Here is a 27,766-nt window from a genome sequence, read left to right as displayed (position 1 = left end):
GCCCTCTTGTGGATTTGGGTGAACATACCAATTCAAGTCAGTACGGCATCTGCTTACTAGTTGAAACTCCAGCACTTTTGAATGTACATTAGCACGCTTGAAATCGTGCACAAAATTAAAATGCATGCTATTCTTAAGTGATGGATCATAGTTATTGTAGGCTATATTCGTCTTTAACTGATCGCAGCACATAAGACACCTATCTTGCCTGTTTTGGCTACATCTATATTTTTACGAAACCAGTATCGATTCAAGTTCAATAGTCATACGTTTTGGGATTAATTTTAAGACGGAGATAAAAAATAAATACATAAATAATTTAAAAAAAAAACACATTTTCTGTGGTTTGAGGCAAGGCAATTGGACGTATTTCGCTTTAAGGAAACATTCTGTCTTGTTCTGTTCATGATGCACTGGATTCGGATGTGACTTTTAGCACCTCCTCTTATACACTGGTGTATTACAGTTTGTGCAGAAGGAATTCGAGTTTTCAGGATTTAGGTTTTCCCTATAAACACAAGGTAAGTGGCCATATGTTATTTATGAATAACTGCACATTATTCGAATTTGAAGGTAACCATAAATGTATTAATTAAACATAATTGTACCAAACAGTGCAACGATAACTTTGCCAACGTTTGGCTGCAGTGTCACTAAACTGGTAGCTGGAAAGTGCAATTTTGTTCTTTAAGGACTGAGGAAACGAAGACAGACTTTCCTTTTGTCACCGATTACCGTTGTGCATTCTGGTAAAAAATAAAAATAATAAAACAAAAAATTTTAAAAAATTAAAGAGAGAAACAAGTCTGTCAGGAGCCCATGATGCAATGCTAATGATTTATCTTGATTAGCACATTAGCATTTCCAATGAAATTATATTTAATTGAATTTAAGTGGTGCATTTATTTAACCGCTTGACTGGCACCAGTCCGTATTAAGTATGAAGTGGTTTTTATTTGCATTCATTGGGTTTTTTGTTACTGTGAAATTTTCAATCAATGTTGTCGCACAATATACCGATTGAAAGTGCTAAAGCCTGGTTAAAACTCTGGTTAAAACTGTTTCTATCGCTAGTTAGAATCGTTACTATCCCAGTTGATGTAGCGATAACTTTGCAAGGGTACAGTAAACAAAATAGTTTACATTAATAGTAACTCAGAGAAACATCGATAGAACCATTGTTTACATACCAAGTCTCTAAGAAAATTATCATTATCTCTGTTTCTTCTCAGCATACAGAAGACTACTGTCTACATAGGAAATGTTATTATATCCCGTTTATACAGATTTTGAACAAAAGAAGCCCACCTACAAGGTCTGAACAGTACTGGCCAAGTAGTCCTCAGCATAGCCAATGGCAAGCAACTACTCTACACAGACAAAGAAAATTCTCACCAATACACAGCCAGCCAATGACTATTATAGTGACGAATGAGCATTTCAGCCAATTAAATTACGATTCTAACGGAATATAGGTTGTAGGCTAGCATAAAAGGAAAAGGACTGTTTCTCCTGTGTAAACAAACCATAACCTTGTTAGTATTCACGGGCAAAAAAGTTCTTCATAACTAAAAAGATTGTTGTTTTACAACTAAAATTTATTTTGCAATGCTTAAACAGAAGACTCGTGAAAACAGACAGTGAAAACAGCTGTGACTCCACAGCAAAGGACAGATTCAATGAAGGACTTGATCCAGTTCTAGGTCGGTGAACATATAAGTTAATTCTCAAAATGATGGATTTAGATATTTATTTATTTATTTTTTTAATAAAAGTTTTATTATTATTCCATATGGTTCACACTTTATTTACTTTAAAGTCTACTTATAGACAATAAATAAATCATAATTAAATAATATTTCAACCATTAGTAAACTCTTTGTAAGGCAGCTACTTGTCCATGAAACAAGCAGGAGCTGAAGATGGCTGCAGTACAGGCCTGACAGTGCATCACCAGAGAAGATACTGTGCTCCTGGCAGAGGTGGACATTCCAGGGGTCAGAAAGTAAAGGTCCTGCCATGTATTTCATCCACCCCTGAACTCAGCCAGCTGATTTAGCTCTACCTCCTGGCTGAAGAATGCTCATTAGCAAATCCAGGTGACTGGAACAAAATCCTGGGATGAACTTTTACTTTCTGAAACTGGATTGTCCACCTCTGGCTCCTGGTGATGTCTATGGGTCACAGATTTCAAGCTGTCATTTCATGCAAAGGATATGCTCCAAAGTACTGAACATGATTACTTTCATTTACGTAACTTTAATATGTCCCAAACAGTATGGTATATATACAGTGAGCTCCGTAATATATGGGAGAAAGACATTTTTCTTTCTTGATTTGGTAGTAAAAAGCTATTTTTCTACTTTTTCTTAGCAAAAGAAAATTTTAATTTGAAGGCGTTCAAATTCATTAGAAGTGCATGCTTTGTACAAAATAACAGTGTTAAAAAATAAAATCTATGTTCATTTGAATAAGCCAAGTTCATTTATTGTGTGACTAGTCATGGCAGCCAATTGAGAGTTGTGGCTTGATATCTATACCCAGGGTCTGGAGACTTGGAGGTTGGACAGTGTGGAGTGGATGTGTCCTATGACTGGCTATGTCGTGCATGGATCCATATCAATATATTATTGTGAGTAAAAGAACACATTATATTTTACACAGACATGCCCTGATGTCTTGGCTCTAAATTGCTGGTCACAATTTGAGATGCATGTTGCTTCACCTTATTGCAAAGGTAAGACAAGGAGTAAAAGCAGGGGAAACTGGTACTACTGATTAGAAGCTAAGTTTAGCTTCCAAAGTCTTTTTCTCCTCTGTCTTGCAAACATCATCGCATACACAGTGAAATGTCCAGTGTTAATTCAACTCTAACAGATAACATTAGGTCCCAATGTGTAGTGTAGTGCGCATGTTTTGCATACAATAAACTTTACCAAAAAGCCTTCGGACACACTTTTATGTTTGGCCAAATAGATCTGAACGACACTTTGGCATGGTACTGGGTTGGTATGTACTTTGTTCTATACATTTACAAAAATATGTACATTCTACTGTGCTATGTAGGGGAGTTATGGTCCCATAAAGGACTGCACTGGAAACAAGCGTGTTCTTGTGTTATGTTCTGTTCTTCCAAATGTCTAATAGCTTTCAACATTCAGCTGTAATGCATTTTTTCTAATGTTGAGTAAAATCTGAGAAGTTATGTGACTTTTCTGTGATATCTTAGAAATATTTTGATTTTCACTACATTTCTTATTACTTTGTAGGTGGAGCAGCAGTACTCACACAAGCTCAAAGTGACTGTGGCTCGGGCTGAGAATGTTACAAAGGGATTGCTGGGAGACCTGCGTAAGTATGGTATTTTAATGTGTTTTGTTAGCTTGAAATGTTTTATGCTATGCATGTCAAAAGTGCTCAATAAGTGTTCTACACAATGGTGCCAGTCATTTCAGAAGTAGGGGACGGAGAAAAACAGGTGTTGGGACTCCTGAGATATTGATGTACGCAAATATAGCCACACACACATACACACATTCTCTTGCGCACACACACACACACACACACACTCGCACATACTTATTAGGTAATGAATGGAATAATAAGTACTTAACTTGCTTTTTGCATAAATGTTATTCCAGATATCCAGATGCTTGTCGTAATCATAGTAACAGTAACTACAGGCTCATTTTTTGTTTTGTTTATTACATTTTGGAAAGATAAAGAAAATAAACAAAATTTCCTCTGTAAACACTCTGGGGCATTCTTTAGCATCTAACTTCTGTCTTTTCTCTGTCGACCCATCTGGATTAGACTCAATTCGTCCTGTCCTGTTCCTCATCACCATCCAGCATGTTACAAACCATCCCTTAAAGATGCACTCCTCTGAGTTAGCACTTCACACAGTATAACTCAACAGAGACACTTCACACAGTATAACTCAACAGAAGGAATATTAATAAATGAAAAATCTAAACATATGCCAGCCTATTTCTGGGCAATCAGACATGAAACATATCAAAATTAAGCATTTAATAATTAGGCTACATTTGCACGTGAACAGTGTTTTGTAATGCATGTTTCTTAAACTTCTCCTTTTGAGTAAACTGGAAAACCCATTCAGAAGAATTCATTATGTTTTAAAAATAGAAACTTAGTTAATGAAAAAATAACACACTGTGTCAGACGTGAATGGAACTGTAAGATTCAAGCAGAACAGGTCACGTTGTAATTTGACTTTGAATGTAAGTCAGGAGATCAATTTTCCAATGATGTCAGCTAAGCCTTTAAGTTGTTTAAAGCTTTGCTTGAGGGTTTGAGCTTTAAATGTTATAACAGTAAAAACCTGTATGCTTCTTGAGATTTTTCAAATGTTCTGAACATAGTTTTGTGTGTGTGTGTGTGTGTGTGTGCGCATGCATGCATGCATGGGATAACAGTGGACACACCAGACCCCTATGTTGAGCTGTTCGTCCCATCTGCCCCCGAGGCAAGAAAAAGGACTCGGCACATAAACAACAATGTAAATCCAGAGTGGAATGAGACATTTGAGTTCATACTTGACCCCAACCAGGAGAACATGCTGGAGGTGAGATAAATGCCATTGTTGAGCAGTCGGTCAAGTATTGTTAAAAAAAAACAATGATTTTTACTTTCTGCTCCAGTAATGCCACTTTTTATTTTTGTTCTTGTGTGGTTTCTTTGACATTTTTCATTCAGATTACATTGATGGATGCTAACTATGTCATGGATGAGATGCTGGGGACTGCATCATACGCCATCTCTAAAGTCAAGGTGGAACAGCCCGAGTTAGTTCTACTTCCCATTGGCAATGTAAGAGTCAAAAAGGCTTTCAAAGTTTGTATGGCTCTCCTTCTCCCTAACATATTAATGCTCATCAATTCTGCTCTTCTTTGGTGGCTTGAAATTCATGTTGATCATGCACTGGTACTGTCATAGTGTTTATGGCTCTGGCTGTTGCCTCACTAACGCTACGCTGCTAAAATCACTATTTTTTCTTATCTTTATTAGTTGGTGCGCGGGTAAGCCATAATTTTTAATGATCTTAGTTAGTTGGTCCTCACTGGGTATTTGACTTTATCAGACTGCAACAGCCTCCTTCCCAGTCCAGACCTATTTTAGGTTGACAGTTTTTCAAGTGATTTGTTTCCTTCGAAATAACCCCCTCCCTCTTTTGTGTTGTTTTTATAGACAACCAAAGTGTATCTGGAGATGTCTCTGGAGGTGTGGTAAGTATCACTATAATAAAAATGACCTTCTGCTCAAGTCCAAACCTATCCAGAAATAGACAGTTGCTTTTATAGATGCTAACGAGACAAATAGTATTTGTCAATATCTACTAAGGTGTCGCAGCAGATGTTTGCACTGGCAACATGAGAGAAAACGGCATCCCTAAAATTAGCTTTTGGGTTAATGTGCATGTATTTTAGGGTGGTCTGACTTTTGGACTGCCGAAAAAGGGAAAAAAGCAGGTGCTAATTTCTTTCAGGCAAAAGATCTGCATGGCATCAGTTGCCATTGTTCTGCGTGGTAAGAAGAAAGTCGGTCTAAACAGAGTATCGCTTTTTGGCATGTCAGAGGAGAATGTGAATAACCTACAGGCTCCCAAGTCATGCCATTTTCCAGTTACTGGATGATCTGGAGGAAACTACAGAATGATGTCAAACCATCCCTCCTGAGACAGAACTCTTCCACGCTGCATTTCCTGGCTTATGACTCATTCCAGCACACAGTCACAGCTTCAGCTTGCATTCTGCAGGAAGCACTTTCGAATGCGCTGTCGCTGGTGTTCTAAATCCATGCGGCGTGGAATGCCCCATTGCATCACACTTCTGAATAATCGAGTGGCCCTTCTGGGAACCAAATGGGGATTTTATACCATTGCTAATTTAAAACTATAAAATGCAGACAATTAAAAAAAATTAACAGCTTGTTAAAATTCTGGGAGTGCAACTGTGGTTGGAACGAAAACCAAATTTTCTGACAGTAAATTAACCTGACTTCTTAATTGTGACCATTTTCATTAAAAGTAGTCTCGGGGTTGTCTGTCAGTGTGTGGTGTTTCATTTCGAGGTGACAACAAGGCTTCATACTGTCATTTGCGAGAACTTGCTGCTCCTCTGACACAGTGTAAGTGAATCCCAAATCTAAAAACCAGTATTTTAGATACCGGCATGGCTTCTTGAGGGGTTGACACGTTTCTGTTTGAGAACCTTTCCAGGGAGACATGAAAAATAAAAAGTCTAATAAAGTAACATTTTAATTTCAAATCACAAGCATGACATTTTCTTATTTTTATTTTGTTGTCTTTGTGATTTTTATAGCTGTTTTCAGTGCTACAATATTCAACTAATATTAACATTGAGGATTCAGCTTAATTAGGCTTTGAGATCAATGTCTGCTCCCCAATAGCAACCCCTCAGGGCGCTCCCCCTGGTTTGAAAACCCCTGCTCTATAATAGGTCTACATTTCATTAAAAGTCTTATTTCGGCAATTGTTTATTGTAATTAAGGTACAGTCATTGGCGGCACCTTTTTTCTGCGTACTAATGGTATTGACTGGTTTTCAGGGGGAAATGAGTCCTCATTGAATGAGACATGAGTCATGTAAAATGACCTAGTGGAAATGCAGTCGAGTTCGAGACAAGACTGAGACCACTCAAATTTGGACTGGTCTACTGTCTCATAACACTACCAGGGATAAGTCATTTTACTGTATTACAAAACAAAAAAAGCACACAGTGCTTTCACTACAACAGCTGTTGTGATTAATTGCAACTATCACTTTATAATAACAACAGCACTTGAGCAGAGTCTTATGGCAGATATTAATGACTTGCCAAGTCCAGGCCTCAATGGGGCCTCACAACTTCCTGTCTCAGATTCAACCGTTAAATTAAAGCCCGATACAATTAAACCAATAAACACTCACTCCATCCCATATGACAAACCCATGTTTTGCTGCAGAACGCCTTCAGGTGTTGGACCAATGGTTGTATTATTTCACTGTGTGAACCATAATGAGCCTATCTGACATGGCCCTGCCCCCACACCATCTGTTTGCAGTGACAGTGTGCATGTGACAAACTGAACGTGACTGTGTTGGTGCCTCATGTCCTCAGCTCCTCCATGGATCTGCGTTTCAGCCTGGCACTGTGTGACAAGGAGAAGCTCTTTAGACAGACACGCGGGGAGAGGGTCATGCTGGGTATCAAGAAACTGCTGAACACAGAGAAGGCTCGCTATCTCCCCACCTCTCTGCAGGAAGTAGGTCCAAAGATTTCTTTTCAGCACTGAGAGCACCTTACTGTCTCCCTGAACTTGAATGCTAGGAACAGCCCTTAGTCTTGTGATTCTCTTGTTTGAACTGAGCCTGAGATGCAAAACAATGTGTTTTCTCAGAGTGGTAGCATAATAGTTTTGTTGCAGCGTCTGCTTTTTAGAACCAGGCTTTCCCATTGAGCTCTTATTTTGGCTCGCTGCCATTGGCTCCAAGAATTTATAGTTGTAACATTGGCTGTGCATCCCAGCATCTGCGTTTGGTCTGGAAATCTAAAGCCACGAGCAAAGTAGTCGGTAAATCAACTCTTCCGGGAAGGATAACATTTGTTCCAGAGATTTTCAGGCACCAAGTACACTAGTTGTGGACATGCTATTCTGAATGATAATGTTATGTTTGGGTATGATGGTTCACTTTTTAAAGAATAAGTCCGCTGGGGGTGGAGGATGAGCGCAGAATGGCGGGTGCTTTCCACTTTTCAAAAAAAGGAAGTGAAGTCACAACTGAAGTGGAGTGTCAGTAACAGCACATTGTTTATTCAGGTGCCAGTGATCGCCATTATGGGGTCTGGAGGAGGCTTCCGAGCCATGGTGGGTTTCTCTGGGGTGGTGAAGGCCCTGTACGAGTCTGGAGTGCTGGACTGCGCCATGTACATGGCAGGGCTGTCAGGGTCCTCCTGGTTAGTGTGCTCTTCCATGTTCCTCTGTCGTGTAGTCTGTGCCAGCCACAGCACATCTGTAGTCTACTGTGTACCAGTTTGTGCCATTTACAGACCACTCTGTCAACTGCATTCATTCTGTGGCCTTTTTGCCGATTGCTAGTTTTCCTACTGCTGTGATGTTTACCATTTTCTCAATTGCTTCAGCACATTTATCCAAACATAAGGCACTTTTGTAGAAAAGATGACATGGCCCCAAAAACCAAACTGCGTTTGCCAAAATAATACATTTTATCTACAAAATGCCCTACGGCCCCCCAAAACGTTGAATATGTATCACAAAATCAGACTCTGCCAGAACAACATAAGTTGGCATCTCACAGAAAGTGTATCAGTCTTTACACAATTGGCTAATAAGTACTCATGACAACTATTAATAAATCCTAACCTGGCTCCCCAGTTGAGTGTGTTTCACTCTTTGATGCTATATTATTTAATGGCATAGACATTCTACCACACCATGGGCTGTATTCTCGTTTGGTAAAGTGATTTTACCAAAAAATGATCAAAGATGTGTCCCCTTTTTCATGCTACACATTTACCTCCTGTGCCACTCATGTTGCATGTACTTCCATCCAGCACTTTTTGCGCCTTGTATCATTGTCTTAATGTTGTAGCTTGTAGTGCCTCCTAGTTTGATTTAGCATAGATTAGCTCAGAGCAATGTTCATTGTGGGAACTGGACTTGTTCATGGCTATGAATCACTGTACAAAATTAGCATTTTACCTTATTGGACCTGTGTGTTGTGGTTGTTCCAATGACCTTTGGTATGCACTTCTTGTTTGTCACTTTGGATAAAAGCGTATGCCAAACAAATGTAATGTAATATAGTGTGATACACTGTTTCACCAGTTTCACAAAGTAGCATAGATAATGCACTGCCTCGTTCTGTGAACAGCTGATTAAGCAAGGTCAGTTACATTTGATGGTATTCCCGGAATAATTTTGTTGTTTTACCAAAATGTAATTTTCCTCCACAGCAACAGAAGGCTTTGGTTTATTCTGTTTTGTTCTTTGGATCTCTGAATCATACTGTAAATATCTGTGTTACTGTGAAAACAAATCAAGGTGAAAATGGCATAAGAAATGCATTATTGTTCACTACACTTTCTGCCCATTCTTTCCTTAGTTTTACTTGTGCCATTCCTGCAAACACCAACTCCTAGGTGACCCCGATTATGCATATATAAGGACTTAATAAGGATTGTTAACTGAATGAAGGTGCAAAAAGGTTTTGCATACGCGTAGAAGAGGTTCAGAATTTTAGGAGCAATTTCTGTCCATTGAGTTCAAATGCTTCAGTTTTGTTTGACTTATTCAGGTAGGGTATAGTCAGGAATAAGTGGACCATAGTTTAATTCAATGAAGTGAGAGTAGTTGAGAAAAACCTTAAACAAAGCACTGTAGACTTGTGATAACAGATAACAGTGGACTACATTACAGTTTAGGAGCTGCCTAGTTGAGCCATTTCAAACTAAACTGTATGAGTCTTACATGTGCATATCACAAGGTCTTCATACAGTGGGGCCTTAAGATTTCTGTGATATTTGTGGTTCCTTGTTGTTTTCGGCTGGGGGTGCACTGTGTCTTTCATTGATACATGTCTGTGGGTACCGCAGGTACATGTCTACGCTGTACTCACACCCTGGCTTCCCCACAACGGGCCCCAAGGAGATCAACCAGGAGCTGATGAAGAGAGTGAGCTGCAGCCCACTCCGGCTGCTCCTGCCCCAGCACGTCAAGCACTACATCCAGGCCCTGTGGGCCAAGAAAGCCACGGGGCAGCCCGTCACTTTCACCGACATCTTTGGCATGCTCATCGGAGACACGCTCATTCCAGGGGTAAGGCCCTCTCACCTCCAGGAAACCTGGTCTCATCCCTTTGCTTCACCACGGGCAGACTGTGGAAACTAGGGCCTACACGTCAACACAAAAGGGCGTGAGGCCAGGCTAACGATTAAATGGCTGACATTTAAAGTATGGGGTTGTGCGTGGGTGGTTATGTGACTATGCTCGCCTTTGCATCGATAGGTTGACATTTAACCAGAGTTATTCGAAAGGTACGAGAGAACAATAAGGTGGCTGACATTTGTAAACCATCATATATGAGAGGAATGTTTTAGTGAATCTCTTGTCCTCATCACCTGTTCACACCAGTTCCTCTCTGTCTCTGTAACAGGTACCTACAGTATTTCACAAAATATGTTACATATTATTATGAAAGTAGTGTGTGCAAAATTCATAATACTATATGAATGTACCATATTGATTTGATTTCATGTCAGAAATTGCATTGTCAAATAAGCTTCTTAAATATTATTAAAGTGAAAATGTATTAAAGTGAACCATGAAAGAACTTGATTACACATCCATTCCAGATAAATAAGCTGACTAAAATGTAGTTTTTGGGGTTTGGTAGTTCATTGATTCAGACTGCTTTCCTCTGCTTTCCAGCGAATGGACTGTAAGCTCAGCCAGATGGCGGATAAAGTGAGTGAGGGGCAGTGCCCACTGCCACTATTCACCTGCCTGCACGTTAAACCTGATGTTTCAGAGCTCATGTTTGCAGGTTCGTATGTGTGTGTATGTGTGTGCGTGTGTGCGTGCGTCTGTGTGTGCATGTGTGTATGTGTGTGTGTGTGTGCGCATGCGAGTGTGTGTAGATGTATTTATTCAACCAACAAAATTATTTGTATTTGTATTGATATAAAAAGTGGGTGGAGTTTAACACGGAAGCTGCATTAAATGCCAAAAATCCCTGATTTTTACTGGCAGTGCTCTTGTTGAAATATTAAAGCATTGGTTTTTACTATGCCATCAATAATAATCCAGTTTAACAAACAATTGCCTATAGGTTATATAGCCAAAACAACTTTTATAACACTGAGGTAAACAAACAGTTGAATCAAGTTTCAAACATCAAAACATTGTTCCTCATCCTTACTATCATTACTAGCATTACTGAAAATGCTTTTATAATTAAAAAAAATAGTTCTGCATTATGAAATACTGTATTACATAATTTTATTTTCTAAAACTACAAAATGTAAGGCTAATATGTTTTGTTGTTTATTGTTTGTTAATACTTTTTCTCCTGTCTTTGTTGAAGAACCCACTTTACATGTATGTTTTATTTGCATCAGCTTGAATAAATGAAAGGTAAAAATAAAAGGCTTCCCTGGGTGGAATACATATTCAGCTATTATGCTCTTACTCTTATTGAAACTTCCCCAAGTTGCACATGAACTGCGAGCAGTGTATAATGTCTGTAATGTTTTAACTCTAAAAAGGCTGCATTTTCTACTACTATAGTAGAACAAAATGCTTTTGCTATGGTGAAATCCCTCTGGGGTAGATGGATAAGGCAATGATTTATTTTTAAAAGATTTTAGTTTTGAACAATCAAGGTTAAATTAGTTCCTTTTGCAAATAAATACCAAATATCTCTACCATGTGGATGATAGGGTGGGCAATTTTATCTTCAAGGGGTGAGCAACCACTTTAGCTTGATTTAAATAGTATATGTGTTCATTTCCATTGACAGACTGGGTGGAGTTTAGCCCGTATGAGATTGGAATGGCCAAATATGGCACCTTCATGACACCAGATCTGTTTGGCAGTAAGTTCTTCATGGGCACTGCGGTGAAGCGTTATGAGGAGAACCCCCTGCATTTCCTAATGGGTAAGAAACGCAGACCTCTACTCCGTTATTCAAACTTATTCCCTAAGATGACTTTGCTCTTATTTTATGTGGAAATTGGAAATTATAGGAAATCAGATGATTAGGTAATCAGTAAATCAGTAATTAGGCAGACAGATGACAAAGCCTTATTTATATGTAACAGTAGTGTATGTATTCTCAGTATTTTCTGGTCACATCCTTTCACTGGAAAACGATGATTCAAACAGAGCTGAGAGATTCAGCTAACTAACACTTGGAAGAGCGTGTTTCCATTGCCTATGTTTAGGGTAATCCACTGCGCCTGTGGCAGTGCATCTGTGGACAGTGAGCTTTGCATTTCTGTGAAGGGGGTGGGTACAGAAGAGACTGTGTTAATGCTTTTAGCTATGGATCACCAGGTTACATCTTTACTGATGAACCTATAGATAACTGCATGCGTGACCTTTTTACTGTAACTGATGAATGTATTGTGCAACAGTTCTCACAAGGTCCCTCAAATTTCCCAGAAAGGATAAATATAATCCTGAGAAAACTCATGAAACATTTGTCTTGATGCCTTGCAAAACACAGTTCATTAATTGTTTAAGAATTAAACCCATATAATATGAAACAAAAATAAAAGTAATTTTTGTGTATATAGCATAGTGGAGCATACACAGTATAGGATTCATGACAAAGAAACATTACTGTTGAATGTTGAATAATAGCATAAAGATGCTAATAAAAAATGTAAATATCCCTGGATGAGGTGTGCTGTCTTGATGTGTGCCCTGTGCGTTTTACAGGGGTGTGGGGTAGTGCCTTTTCCATCCTCTTTAACAGAGTACTGGGGATCAAAGGGGCCACAGCAGGCGGCACCATGGAAGAAGAGCTTGGTGAGAGACGTGTCACCTCCACTTTGCCACAGTGGCCACACCAGTTATTCTAAATGACTGTCCACCAAATTCATAAATCAACAGCACAGTAAGGTCTTTCATGTGGATGAAGTATCTGCAAATACCACAGGCATGTATAGTAGTGCTTTACTCAAGACGCAAGGCCTTTGCATGGCATTCTCTCTCTTAAGCTGTTCCTGCCATTGTTTTTGATTGACTGTTGTTCAAATTCTATTTTTAGAAAAATGCAGATACTTAGTGATTTATTACAATGTCACAGAGATTATGTGCTACAGGGGGATTTCCTCAAAATATATTTAGCCTTTCAGAGGTAAATGGTAAATGGACTGCATTTATATAGCGCTTTTATCCAAAGCGCTTTACAATTGATGCTTCTTATTCGCCAAAGCAGTTAAGGGTTAGGTGTCTTGCTCAAGGACACTTCGACACGCCCAGGGCGGGGTTTGAACCAGCAACCCTCCGACTGCCAGACAATCGGTCTTACCTCCTGAGCTATGTCGCCCCTTGGGTGTGAGGTTGGGTGTGAGTCAAAACATTACAAAACGTAACCCGATACTAACCTGAAGTCTATTGTGATATTTCTTCTAATGGATTTCCGGTGTTTAATGTGATGTGCAGATTAAAGGATAGATAAAGCACAAATACACACACTCACTCCCACTTCTTGCACATGAGTTTTGACAAGCAACATTTTTTTGTTTCCGCAGAACAAATAAAGCCGGAGCACATTGTGGGAGAGGAGAGTCTTGACAATGAGGAAGAACAACATGAAAGTGAGACCAATGCCAAAAATAATTACATTTATAGTATTGCTGTATATCATGACTGTAAGAATTGTTATGGTTAGTCAAGTCCATGGCTATTGAGGAAAAGCTAAACATTGGTGAATAAAGTGGCCAAAAACAGAGTGAGTTCCAGAGCCTAAAAGGATCAAAGGGCACTTTATAAAAACATTTATATCATTTATTTTACATAACAAGGAAAAGCAAATCCTACATAACCTAGGACCTGAAAAAGAGAAAAGGTGATGCCAACATAAAGTCTTCCAGGACTGAAGTCTACCTTCCCCATTTTAACCTAACCAAAACCACAAGAACCAAGAAAGCCACCTTCTCAGCAGCAAAGCAGAGAGAGAAAAGACAGTGGTGTGCTCGGGCTTCAGTCTTTATGGAGGATATGCCATTCACCTTGTAGGGCCTATAGGTAAAATGTCTCCAAATCAAACTGTTTTGAATTTTTCCTTTGACCAAACAATTTGAATTATAGTTGTGCTAAGCCGTGCCTGTGAATTCCTATATTTTGATAACAATAAAATGTTAGGTATGTTTCAGGCACCTATCACTGATAGGCTGGAAAGTCTACCGTAAGAACGTCTTGCCTTTTTCCTTCGCAGATGAAAAGATGTTAAACCAGTTTCATTCTTTAATACATGAGAGTATTATTAGGCTACAGCTAAAGCTAGGAAGTATTGTGACCTTAATTACATGTATTGGATATATTATAATGAAACAGTCAAAACAGATCAGGTTAATTAACTTTGTACCTTTATTCCTAAACTTGCGTTTCATTTACATCTCTAGCTCTGGATAGTCATTTTTAGGCTCAAGCTATCTAATGCCATTTCATTTTACTTTCCTCAAGGCAACTGACTTTTATTAAAGCTCAGCATTCTTATTTTTCCCAGTTTAATTTATACCCAAATAGACTATTAAAATCTGTGAAAATTCTTGTCAGAAATTGCCCAATCGGGAGTGGAGGACGAGTACCACGAACGAGCCCAAGCCAGCTGGGTGCAGCGCATGCTCACCTCCCTCGTCAGCGACTCCTCCCTGTTCAACACCCGCGAGGGCCGTGCAGGGAAGGTACACAACTTCATGCGGGGCCTCAAACTCAACACTGCTGTGCCGTTCTCCCCCTGCGGAGACCGTGTGTGCCAGACGCCTGTCGAAGACGAAGGGGATGCAGTCACAGGTCAGAAGCATCCCTGATGTCAGTCTGGCACATGGAGTCTGTTGTCCTGGCATCCTGCTTCTGCATTGCTGAGGTGCTAAGGCAAAGCATGTTCTTAAAGAAGGGTCAGTAGATGCAGCCTGGTCTGAGTGTTCCTAATCCAATAGTCTTGTTTAATCCAACGGATTTACTTTCCCCTCTGATGGGTTTCATCAGAGGAACCTGATTTATTTATAGAGGGCATGAGGGCTAGACAAAACAGAGAACACAACAGTATATTTTCTTTTCCATCATTTTTTAAAAGCTTGTCAAGATAATATACCTGCCTTTTTGCAGATACTGTAGACATTTTGCTGCTGTGGCATTAACAATCCACATGGCTATGCAGATCTACCTCCAACAGCCTGTGACTGAAATTTCATTTGCGCAGACCCAGATGAATTTGATTGCATCTATGAGCCCCTGGATGTGAAAAGCAAGAAGATCCATGTGGTAGATAGCGGACTGACCTTCAACCTGCCGTACCCCTTGATACTGCGGCCACAAAGAGGAGTGGATCTCATTATTTCCTTTGACTTCTCTGCTCGGCCCAGTGACTCCAGCCCTCCCTTTAAGGTCAGTGGCCAGTCTAGAAGGGATGATAGCATATGCATATAATTCATTCATTCATTCTGCGTCCACCATTCTCTGAGGTTCTTCTGCATTGTGTTAACTGTGCCTAAGCAGTGTTGGCTAATTAGCTCATTTTAGGTCTCATGTTTGCCATTTGAAATGCAATGCTACCGTAACTTTTCATTTAGTGATGGGTACAAAGAACAAGTCAATAAATGCTCAAATATTCTGATCAGTCATTCAGCTTTCAGACACATCTCTAGCTTCATTTGGTAATGCTAGCCAGCCACCTGCGTATGCTAGCTTCCCAGTGTAAAAGCTGTGATTGCTAGTTAAATATCCTTGTTTACTGGATAAATACTATGTATGTTTGCGTAATGTTCACAAAGGTCTATTCCTACTGAAATGTGTTTCATTTTATTTTGATATTTATTTGCTTATATATAACAATGCTGAATTTTAATGAACGATATGGATGACTTTTAACCGTTAGGAGCTGCTGTTGGCAGAGAAATGGGCCCGGATGAACAAGCTGCCCTTCCCAAAAATTGACCCTAAAGTGTTTGACAGGGAGGGCCTGAAGGAGTTCTACTTATTCAAACCAGAGAGGGGTGATAAGAACTGTCCTACTGTCATCCATTTTGTGCTGGCAAACATACATTTCAGAAACTTCAAGTATCCAGGTGGGAGTTAACTTTGCATCTATTAAATTTGACACCTCATTTATAAAACCCTTTCTCAACCTGGAATACTGTATTTTTGAGAAAAGATGTTTTTTATGTAAGTTAATGTTGCCTGTAACCTGTACTAAGGTTTCACTAGCTTTTACTGCATTACAAATATTATGTACATTAGTGCTGTGAATAATTCCATAAATATGAAACTGTGGTTTAAAATATTGCCTGCACATCATGCAACTTTCTTGAATAACTAATATACAGTATTTTAAAAGTATTTCTTGGAAAGTTTACAAACTTTCAAATCTGCTGTTGAGATATGTCATACAGATACTCCTCAAGCCAAGAATTTCTCACAGATCTGTGATAACAGTGTGTAAACATATGATAGCTAACACTGGAAAGACATACAATCAAAGATCAAAATCTTCCTTCTTGAACCCACTAATTTATTTTTGAGGATCATGTCTCCTTCTTTACATTGTGTTCTCAACTTTTTCCTGAATCAGATGTGTCAGTAAAGGGAAAGATACATGAGATAAATCATTCTTTATGGTAGAAGTATGGTATGTATGGTATGGTATGACAGTATGGTAGAAGATCATTTGAAAAGATAATTGACTTTTGTGTGAAGGAGTTCCTAGAAACACTGAGCAGGAGAGAGAGTATGCCGATTTTGACATTTTTGATGACCCCGAGACACCTTACTCCACGTTCAACTTCCATTACTCCAATCAAGCCTTCACCCAGCTTCATGACCTGATGGAGTTCAACACCCTCAACAACACTGAGGTCTGTCTGCCAACATGTTGTCACAGCGGTGCTATTATTTTGTAGGTGTGCAAGTAAAGGCAAGTCAATTAGTCTCTCTATATAACCGAGGTAGCTATGTACGTTAACGACAGAGCTTTACACACCAATACAATTTAAAATTCATTTTTTAAAACCCAGGGATGTCTAGTACTAAAACAATGTAAAGGATACATTTTTCTGCTTAATGTATATGAAAAGGGACAGTTTTATTTAAATTATGCTAGAATGTATGATTTGCTTATGCATTTTCTTATGGCTATGGGTGTTTTGCCAGTTGCCATTGCTGTGTGGGTTGTAAGAGCAGGGTCATATCAGTATAGCAGTGTGCTGTTCTGGAAGTGACTCAGAAGAACTATTATTTGCCCCTTTCCAGGTGATTAAGACTGCAATCAAGGAAAGCATCCTTTACAGGAGGGAGAACCCTTCTCACTGTTCTGTCTCTCTCTCACTCTGTGAAATGCATAACAAAAAGTTTATGAAAAGAGAGTCTCATGACACAACCCATGTTTAGCTGAAATAATGCTGACTTGCCAATGTCTGGTGAATCCTATTACATTTCGAAGTATTACAAATGGGATTCGGATTCAAATGTTGGTCAGGCCATGCTTACCGAGCCATGCTCATCATTAATGCTTGTAAATCCTTCCAGGAGTCGAGAGTGCTCTCCTGTGAAACCAGTTACTTGCTCTTCAATATTCATATCTAATAAATAATAATGTAACAGTATTTTAGACTTTCAGGGAAATTACCCTCATACCAAATGGAATTCCATTATATGAAATGATATATTTCTTTTTAAAAATTAAATTAATTTTATTTTTCATTTCAGAAAATGCATTGCTTAAAACAACTTGAAAATACTATTGAAAATATAAGTGCCACACATCCATCATAAGATGATCTGATAATATAAAAATAGAAGAGAAACTCTTCCTCAGACAACTGAGTGCAGGATGGGATCAGACTGGGTCAGCAAGAACTGCATAGAGAGGGATATTATAGTAGAGATGTGGAAAAAAAAGTCATATGGTCAGATGAGTCATCCTTCACCATATACTGTACATACAAGTTTATGTACATTCTCTTACAGGTTATTTTTTTCTGAGCAATTGAGCAATTTTACATTTAGCATTGTCTAAGGCTGACTTTCACTGAGGAGCAGACAAAGCCATGGAAGTATTAAAACTGTTGTATTAACTGATATTATTTTTACTGTCTGTGTTATTTAAGTATACATGGTATTCACAGCTACAGAGATTTTTTACACAATCCTTAATCATTTGCTCAGGACAGGCTTAATGAGCCAGGTTTGTATGGGAACATTTAAACCCAAGACTACAGTGGGTAAAATTACACTGCACAGTGGAATTGTACACACATCAAGGCCCGCTGTTGCTTCTGCACACAAGGTTTCCAGCACACAATGGAATTTTACACAGTCAATCAATTGAATATATTATTAGCTTCATAAAAAAAGAACTTTGTTTGACTTTAGATTTTGCTATAGTAATTTTACACCTTTTCCACTGTGGAGAAAATTTACTTTCTGTCTCTATTAGCGTCACACTAAAAGTATTTTCTATATTTACATTTGTATGGTCGTTTCTGATTATGTGATCTAAAAAATCAATAATAAAATTATGTTGTAATCCTATGAATATTTTAGATGGGAGATTTGATAGTGGGCAATGCTTTCCCACTGATTGAAAAATGACAGCATCTGCACACAGAAATAAAGGTACAGTGGAGGTGCATTTTTGTTCTGTAGGGAACAAATTTCCCACATGTACCCAGAAGGTACAATAATTTTGTATTTGGGTAGTAGGTACTAATAAGTACTTTTTACAAGCAAAAAATACAAATTAGCTATGTATTGCTGGCTAGGGATACAATTTTATGTACCTATAGGGTACCACCCCAGTGACAAACGGTTGTACATTTTTAGACACTTTTTCATACCTTTTTTCAGTATGTGTGCAGATTATATGATATCTGTCTACTATAGAAGCAAGTTTTATACTTGACAGTTTTTTGTTAAAGGTCAAGCTCTGTTCAAAGCAAATATAATCTGCCCTATTTCAGAATATTTCATAAATTCTGAAATTACTGTTTTCTTCCTTTTTTAATCATAAACCATGTTTTGATGTACTTTTGATGTACAAATATGAGTATAATATGGTATATTTGACAAAGCAGTTATCTGAGTGCTGCTATTTGACATACATCGGGTTTAAATGTTCGGAACTAAAGAGGATTGCTTTGCAATTTAGGATCGCCATGGTAGATTAGTTGTTTCCTCTGTAGCCATCTTGATTATATAAATATTTCACTTAGGATTAAAAACAGGGAAGGATGAGTCACTCCGAAGTGCAATATGTTGGCTATTCACGGTTTCTGATTCCTCAAGTAATCCTAACACATTAATCTGGATAATTTCCTTGACTTTTTCTATATACAGTGGCAGAGTTGTATATGGCTAGGATACTCCTTTTTCCCTTGAAAACAAAAACCATTGATAACACAAGTGTTCATATATCTCCAGGAAACTGTATTAGTATTAAATAATACAGTTTTCCCTTGTTTTGAGCGAACAGTACAGCTCATTCCCTGTATTGTATATTTGGTACAACAATGTTCACATTTCTTAGTTCTAGTACGAACCCTAGTAGCTGCATTTTGTGTAAATTGGAGATATTTCAGGGCTGAATTGGTGTAACCGATGTTAAAACATTACAGTAATTCAGCTGAGAGGTCACAAAAATCTGAACCATTTGTTCAGCATCCTGCAGGGACAACATCATCCTTAATTTAGATACAGTATATTCTTCACGTGGAAGAAGGCCACTCATGATGTTATTAATGAGGTCCTGAAAGGAGCTATCTGTATCAATAGCTACACCAAGGTTTTTGACGACTGCATTGAGTGGAGACGGAAAAGCCATCTAAATTTAAAGAAAACTAAGAATTTAGCACAGTTTACCAACTACTAATATCTTCTTATCTGAATTCAATAAGAGGAAAGTTTTGGTCATCCGAGCCTTCATGTTTATTTTAAGACAGGTCTCCAGTTTAGCTAGCTGGTTCACCTGGTTTACAGTAAGTGATATATAAAGTTGTGTATCATCTACACTGCAGTGGTAGCTAACGAAGTAAAGCAATAAAGTATAAAGGGATTTTAAATCAACATAAAATAATTTCATATTTGATTTACAATTAAGCACGCTGGCTTTATGAATATGATGTTTCCCCTAAAGACATAACAATTTTAAGGCAACATCTACATTTGTAACACCAGCCAACCTGTACAAAGTACCATAGTCAGCAACCAAGTGTGTTTTTCAAACAAATCATTTCCTGAGCTTTACTGTAGCCTGCTGTTAGATCCGCGTATAGTACATGCTTTGCTCCCTTGAACCTGAATGTAATACACATGACGGCCACTTTGCGCGCTTCATTACGGAAGTGAGTGGTATACAGAGAGAGGAAGGAAGAGGTTGTTCCGTGTCCATTTCTTGAAAGAAATTGAGGATCGGATTCATCGTGCACAGTCGATCCTTTAAAATATTTTTTTTAGCCAGGAAAACAATACAAACCCTGACACAATGTCTAAGAATACCGTGTCTGATCGCTTCAGGAAGGTAGATGTAGACGAGTACGACGAGAATAAGTTTGTTGACGAGGAGGATGGTGGAGAGAACCAACTCGGTCCAGATGAGGCAGAAGTTGACTCCTTGATAAGACAATATCCTTTAAAATGGTTTTGCAGGTATTTATGAAAATATTGCTTGGTTGGTTTGGCGATGCATGTTGACTCGGCGAGGTTATTAATGTTTTCAAAAATCGTCATGCTCTTCAGCTTAAGCTGCTCGGCCGGTGTGCCACTAGCTAGATAGCATAGTAGGGTGTGGTGCAAGTCTGACTCATAGCTATAGCTAACTTAATAGATGGAGCCAGCTAATAATATCTTTATTTAGCATTTTAGTGCAGGAGCGGCAGTAATGGTATGTCGTGATGAAATCGGAAAGAATGTTGTACGATTCTCAACATGGTTACGAACCATGTTTGTTGTTATGCAAACAAAAGTGTCAAAATGTAACCGGCTAACTGGCTTCATTGTGGCTAGGCAGTTGCTTGCTAATGAATGGGAAATAAAGATTTTGCCTCTACTTTAGCCACTTTCCGTCTGCAATTCCATTCGTGCTTATAGTCGGTGCATTAGTTTGTACCGGTCATATTATATTCTGTAATGTCACACGATTTATTCGGTGCAATACATATGAGAGCGTGGTCAAATATCCAAGTCAAAATCAAGCTAACCAGCTAGTCTAGCTTGGTACTTAATTTGTCGAAGATTTTATGTCAAGGCGCTCAGTGGTAGCATCACTTCATATTCTTGATATTTAGGATTTTATATTGTCTCACCCCCATGTTGGTTTGTTGCTACAACCATGCCACGGTTGTGAGAAAGTATGAGGTAATCTGATGTAAGGTTGTAGTCCTGTAATGTAATTATCATAAGTAATGTTGCTCCGTTTATTAACTTGCTGAAAAAATGTAGAGAATTTTCTACTGCTGAACTTAAGTAGGTTGAACGTGTTCTGAAGATGGAACCGTGGGCTGAGAGTAATTCGGTAATTCAGATCTTATGTCCTGACTTGCCTGCTGAGAACATTCCTGGCATTGTTGCAAGACCTTTGAAAAGAACAGTTAAGTCAAGCATTTCAAAATAGACGTATATATCTGGGCTGCTTTAACAGAAGACAGACAGCAAAATAGGAAGTTGAGTGCGATTGCCTTATATGTCAATAATTATGTCGTGCCCTAGTGCATTTCCTGTTTAATGTTTCGTGATTACTTTTTCGTGGCCTTGTTTTGTGTGCAAGGTAAAATTTAGAGGAAAGGGTGATAGACACATGGAATTTTTCTTTCAATGGAGAGTTTGGGGAAAAAATGAACTCTACTTTTGTGCCTGTCATTTTCACTTTATAGCAAAAGGTGCAATATTTGGCACTTTGGGGTGTTTGAAAGGTATGATGCATTGCTACTCTTCAATGCACTTACTGTAATATACCACCTGGTCTTCCATAACTCTCCAAATTTTGTGACAGTTGTGTTTTGGATAAGAGCATCTGCTAAACGTCAAAAAGTATTAAATTGCACAGTAATGTAGATAAGGGGGTGCCATTGTTCTCCTTAACCCCTCCATGCACAGGGAATGTAATGGAGGCCCTGCAGGCTGTTCTAAAAAATCCACCAATCAACACGAAGAACCAGAATGTCAAGGTGAGGTTACACTTTGTGCTTCTATGCTTAATTATGTAAAATGAAACAAGGTTGTGTAGCTCAGCATCAGACGTCCTGATTTCAGTTAGTGCTGTTGCACAATTCCAGCCAGTAAAAGTAATTGTCTTTCACAAAGCAGATGTGAAACAGAATACTTCATTTAGTTTAGCTTTTCATGCATCAGCAGATTTTATGATGAAAGGCATTCATGCACTAATGTGTATGAACATTACATAATTGTTATTATCATTCTTTCTTAAGTAAAGCAACAACAAGGTTGTACAATGGAAACGCTGTATTTTGTTAATCCACCAGAATAATACAATTTCTCTGAAATATCAGTAGATGCCTTTAATAAAAGCATATGCATAGGCAAAGAGAATCTGCATAGAATTATGCAATAATTATTCATTGGGGTCCATGATGTGGAATTTACCTTCTTGGGATTTTTGTTTAGGACCGGGCTGAACTCCTAGTACTGAAAGTCCTCAGTGCTTTCAAGAGTAGTGACATTGAGAAGGCAGTGCAGTCGCTGGACAAGAACGGTGTGGACCTCCTCATGAAGTACATCTACAAGGGGTTTGAGAGGCCCTCTGAAAACAGCAGTGCCGTCCTGCTGCAGTGGCATGAAAAGGTAAGGCAGCTCTAAAGAAGTCTGGATCTTTATGTCTGTGTTGCTCTGTCACAGTGATGGATCCTAAGAAACGGAAGGACCTGAATATTGTTTAATTGAATCAAGAGCAAAGGATATGTAGACTCGACTGCAGGGTTTCCCCCAGAAAAGTTGTTAGGCCCGGTGGCAAGTATCTTTTGACAGGGCCCAGTGGCCCAGCGCGGCCCGGCGGCCAAGTGTCTTTTTTGATGGGGGACCGGCGCGGGCCAGCGACAGACTGATGGCAGCATTAAGGTAGGGCCCTATAGTTTCTGTGATAACAGAATCACGGATGGAATCGCGGAATTGAGAATTTAAAAAAGGTATAACACAGATTTCATAGGGCCCTACATTAAGTCAGTACTAAAAGCTGACTGGAGATTTGAAAATATGACTACGTAAATGTGAATGTTGTTATAAATAAGTCATTTATTCAACACACATTTTAAAAAATCAGCAACGATTTACAGCATAGCAGAGTCTTACAAAGAATCTGACAACAATGTACAGTCTTGGAATGCTGTGGTTTCAACAACAAAATAAATTAAATTTAAATAAATAAAATCAAAGTTTTTGCACTCTACAAAAAACTTGAAAAAAGTCCTGATAGGCTACTGATTCTTACATCCTTGGAATGCTGGACACATTTCAACAACAACAGAAGAAATTAAATTAAATTAAAATAAATAATATCAAGGTTTTTGCACTCTACAAAAAACGTGTATTCAAGTCCTGATTGGCTACTGAGTCTTACAACAAGCCTTGGAACGCTTGAAAAACTTTTGAAAAACTGTCTAAGGTTTTTTGGCTTTTACAGTAGGCTACCTTTCCTTCTTGACATTATCCCTAGATGGCACAAAGTAAGTGTCTGTGTTACTGACTGTTTGGCTAGCTAGCTAAGTTAGCTACATGACCACGTTGTCAAAAGTTTTTCCCAACCGTGAAAACTGCCTGACTTGTTTACATTCTGGACAGATGTGGCTCCTCAGTAAATCTATTGTTGTTTCCGTCGCAGCACTTTAGACACAAGCAATATAGAAAAAATCCTGAAATTTCTTCTTATTGTGAAGAGTGCTTGACCCTTAACCGTAGCGTTTTTTCCCCAAAGATGGTATTTCTAGATATAGCCTAATTTTGCCGCTGTGTTAACACATAAATACGGTTGCCGGTCAGGCACTCTTCACCATAAGAAGAAATTTTAGGATTTTTCCGATATTACTTGTGTCGAAAGTGCTGCGATGGAAACAACGATGGATTTACCATGAAGCCACATCTGTCCAAAATGTAAACAAGTCAGGCAGTTTTCACGGTCGGGAAAAATTTTATGACAACGTTGTCGTGCACATCATTGTCATCAAGCTAACGTTATTAATAAACAAGTGAAGGTGTTATTTCGATGGCGATTAATAAGTCATGTAATGTTACAATATATCGAACGTTACATTCATGCTACTATTTTAACGTTACCTACACACTGCTTAAGTTAATATAAAAAGAATGTACTTACCGACGAGATGAAGTGATAACGCAGTTTGTAACGAGGTTAGTTAGCCTACTAAATAAGAAATGGTGGCTTGCTAGGTAACGTTAGCTTGTGATAGTTGGAAGCGTCAAGTGTTGAATGTCACCCTATGCACAATGAGGGTAAAGAACAGACCTCAGACCTGCTTTCCTTACAGTGCGCTCACGTTTTAACCAATAGATGTCGCTGGTGAGCTTTTCAACCGAGCCGCCCCACTGTAACTGTAGTTTAAAAAACATCTTAAAAATACATTACATTTTTTTTCCTTTCTTTTAAAAAAAAAATTCCCCGATGCTTAGGCACGGCGGGGGATCAAATTAGGGCCGGCGGGCCGCCGGGCTTGCAATACACTGGCGGAAACCCTGGACTGGGCTGATTTCTTTATGCTGTATTGTAAAGCTGTGGTGGTTTATGTTGGGTTTGTTTTTCCAGGCCTTATCTGCTGGTGGAGTGGGGTCCATCGTACGAGTACTAACTGCCAGGAAAACCGTGTAAGGAGCCCTGTGCCTGGGCATAAACGGATGGTACATATACGCCAATCATTTGTTCACAGGGTGCAGTGGAGGACTCGCTCCTCTCTGCCCTTCCTTTTTTTTTTGTCTCTGCTCGCTTCAAAGCCCCTCCCCCCTCCCCCCTCCCTCTGCTGTCACACACCATGGGTTCCCTGTTCCTCCTGAAGCCGGACACTGTACCGTACAACGCAAAGAGTGGACTCTGTGGTGAGGATCTGTCCACAAAAGGGTTTTTTTTATTTTTATATTTCCTTTCTAGATTTTAAAAAGCAGCCAGTATGTCGTCTCGTCTGGATTACTGGCAGGAAGCCTCCTTTTTGTTGGCTTTGCCGTTCTCAGGAATGTCTTGATCTTTAATTTCCTTTGACAGAACAGTACGGTTGCTCCTTTGTTCTTGTTGAGCAGATTGGCCGTTTCGTAGGGATTATTCTGATTCTCTGTAAATCCCAGGAAGTGGCCGACGCCATCGTGCCACAGGATGCTGTGGGATTTGCGGGGGGGGGGGGGTCCTGCATGCTGTAGTCTAGACTTAATAACCCCTCCCTGTTGCCCATGAAGCTCATCACCAGTCTTACAGATCTCATCGCCTCGTTACATCATTTCACAACCGAGGGCATTAGCGTGCTACATTCATTAAAAGGGATTCTTCCTCTCAGAACCGATGAAGCATTCGACATTGAGGTTTTACGTGAGCTTTTATTTGTCTAAACATAAAAACTAAATCATAATTCATGTGTTAATGTTCCTGCCATGCTGTAGCTATGTTGGTGTCATAGATCTGGCTTCCAGTCACATTCCCTAAGTGCACCTGTCATTTCCAGCTCAGCTGGCACTGTGTTTATTTTCTCCTCTGTATTGTCTTGATGGTTCTGATGGGAGAGCAAATCTCTCTTTCCCCTTCCCACGTGCTTTCCACTTTTTTAGCATTCCTAATTTACCTGATGAACATAATCGATCGTGTGTATTTAAAATGGAAAAACATCAAAAGGAAAAAAAAACTGTTGACATTTTAAATGTTTTCCTGTAACCTGCATCTGTCTTGCTTGTTTAGAGGTTTTGTTGCCGAACTATGAAATCATTTGTCATCGATCGCTTTTCTGTTCAAAGCTAGAACTGCGGCACTTGTGCTCATACCTAGAACAGACATTGGCAGTAAAATCATTTTAGAGTCAATGGAGGTGATATTAAAGGTGAACAGAGGATGAGATACAGATATAAAGGTTTACTTGGCAAAACCAAGCCAGGTTTCCTTGAGAAATTGAATAAACCAACAAATAAAGCATATTAAAAGCAAATGCAGTCAGTTGAATAATGAATATAGTTAATTGTGAACAGGAATTGTATCTTCATGGGCATTGTGCATTGTGTTAAGATTCTGTACCTTCAGACGGCTTTCCACATTAAAACGACCCTTTCCCATTCTTTTCACTCCTGCAAAGTGCTCAGTACTCGCTTATGCATCTGCAGTTTTTCACTGATTGGCCAAGAATATTTGTACCTACAGAACATAAGTTTGTGCTTGCTTTGCATATTCACCCCATGTTGCCCTGTGCTTGTTTTGAAAAGACTGAAACTTTAGGCTGAAACTGTTGAAACACTTTAAACTATCGCTTCAACGGATATTTACAGGCCTACAACGGTAAAGCTTGAGCGGATGTTTTCCTAATGGAATTTTATTTCATATTTAAGATGTTTAGAGACAAGGTACAAGCCATTTTGCACTTCCTGTTCAAAATGTGCTGAAGCTTTGGTGTCTAACATAGCTGGATGTGTATTTACAATAACTGAATGAGACGAGACGCAAGCCTTCATTATATGTACACAGGAAACATGGCGCCTGTTTCTAGATACTGATTGCATATAATAGCATAATACAAAGAACATCACCTGCAGAGTCAAATGAAAGCGGGTCTTTCTGGTATTTCAACTAATGAGGTATAAATTTGTCCTGCTGTGTATTACGTTTGCGGTAAATGTTGGATACATGTTTGTGACTGGTGACATGTTTGAGGAACCTGATTGGCTGTTCTAGGTATGAGTATAATCAAACCGTTTTATTTTGTATGCCTGAAACTGAGGTATCTCTAAATCGCATACTGAATATTCATACACAGGACATTTGAAAATCTAAAGAATCGAAATTTAATGTCTGCCGTTTGATCCGTTCATATAAAGTATCATGTTTCACTGTTTATTTGTAATGGAAGCATTTAGCCAGTATTCTATTATTCCCCATGCATTAGACAGATTTGCTGAACATTTTAAATTCCTGCACAAGTTTTTGGACCAAATAACTCCAGTAAGTCTTGATGCTGGATGGTTGTCAATGTTGTTTATATAAGTAGCTTCCTGATACAAACCAGTGCAAAAAGGATCATTTTACAGCTCCTTAATGATTGAAAGAATGAAAACTTAGGATTTAGTATAACTGCAGTGCTCTTTGTTTTCAACTTAACAGACATTTTTAAAAATGCTTTCAATTCTGGCACATTAAAAAAAAAATTAAAATTATTATTATTTGTGTAATTATCTAAAAAAAAAACACAAATCAGTTATTAAAAGTTAAGGACAAACTGCATTGCCATTTTATTCAATCATGGAGTAAAAGTACTTTCAGGCTGCATAATTCATCTGATACTTTCTATGTCAGAGCATTTGTGGTTTCTTAAAGTTCTTTTTCTATGCACCTAGAGCTACAGTATAGTGTACTTAATGTAACAGTACTTTGTATGGCTCCAAGCTGTGCTGTAGGATATGTACCTCAGATGTCCTGTACCATATTGTATGAACCACAATTTTTATGATAATTGTGAAATAATGCATTTTATTTCACTTCTCTTGAATTGTACAAGTTAAATTGTTGATTTGATGCAGTAATTTTTATTGCTCTTGTGAACAAGTGCAAAAAATAACAACCAAACTGGTGTACAAACTGCCTTATCAAATATTCCTTTTTATGTTTGTGCTTTTGTGATACAATAAAATATATATAGATGCAAAGTTGTTTATTGATGTGTGGTGTTTATAGGTGGTTCTCAAACCAGCACATGCAAGGTGTGTGTTGGTTTTCAGGTCCACGTGTGTATATCATGTACCTTATAGAAACGAGATGATCAAAGTTTACCATCCTCAATATTCTAAATACGGT

At 38.6% G+C, this 27,766-nt stretch overlaps 2 protein-coding genes and 1 long non-coding RNA gene across 3 annotated transcripts; 2 read left to right on the top strand and 1 right to left on the bottom strand.

The window, feature by feature from the left end:
- Nucleotides 1-247: 247 nt before the first annotated feature.
- Nucleotides 248-18,532, top strand: pla2g4ab (phospholipase A2, group IVAb (cytosolic, calcium-dependent)). Its single transcript, XM_064332128.1, has 18 exons — nt 248-521; nt 2,545-2,632; nt 3,270-3,351; nt 4,440-4,588; nt 4,720-4,833; nt 5,212-5,249; nt 7,143-7,287; nt 7,843-7,979; nt 9,639-9,861; nt 10,474-10,588; nt 11,564-11,701; nt 12,487-12,576; nt 13,305-13,370; nt 14,332-14,568; nt 14,978-15,162; nt 15,653-15,842; nt 16,471-16,628; nt 17,023-18,532. Exons 2-18 carry the CDS (start codon nt 2,600-2,602, stop codon nt 17,158-17,160), a joined length of 2,238 nt encoding a protein of 745 aa, XP_064188198.1. The 5' UTR covers nt 248-521; nt 2,545-2,599; the 3' UTR covers nt 17,161-18,532.
- A 1,572-nt stretch (nt 18,533-20,104) lies between these two features.
- arpc5b (actin related protein 2/3 complex, subunit 5B) lies at nt 20,105-27,618 on the top strand. The gene is made up of 4 exons (XM_064332127.1): nt 20,105-20,392; nt 21,861-21,932; nt 22,390-22,566; nt 24,539-27,618. Exons 1-4 carry the CDS (start codon nt 20,252-20,254, stop codon nt 24,599-24,601), a joined length of 453 nt encoding a protein of 150 aa, XP_064188197.1. The 5' UTR covers nt 20,105-20,251; the 3' UTR covers nt 24,602-27,618.
- Nucleotides 22,994-24,541, bottom strand: LOC135253169 (uncharacterized). Its single transcript, XR_010329549.1, has 2 exons — nt 24,273-24,541; nt 22,994-24,213 (listed from the first exon to the last, which is right to left on the bottom strand). It is a non-coding gene; the product is annotated as an uncharacterized LOC135253169 (long non-coding RNA).
- Nucleotides 27,619-27,766: the final 148 nt, after the last annotated feature.

The sequence above is a fragment of the Anguilla rostrata genome, chromosome 4 (genome assembly GCF_018555375.3).
Source record: "Anguilla rostrata isolate EN2019 chromosome 4, ASM1855537v3, whole genome shotgun sequence".
In the NCBI taxonomy this organism is placed as follows: Eukaryota; Metazoa; Chordata; class Actinopteri; order Anguilliformes; family Anguillidae; genus Anguilla; species Anguilla rostrata.
Note: the sequence above shows the minus strand (reverse complement) of the source record. Positions and strands in the feature narration are given on the sequence as shown.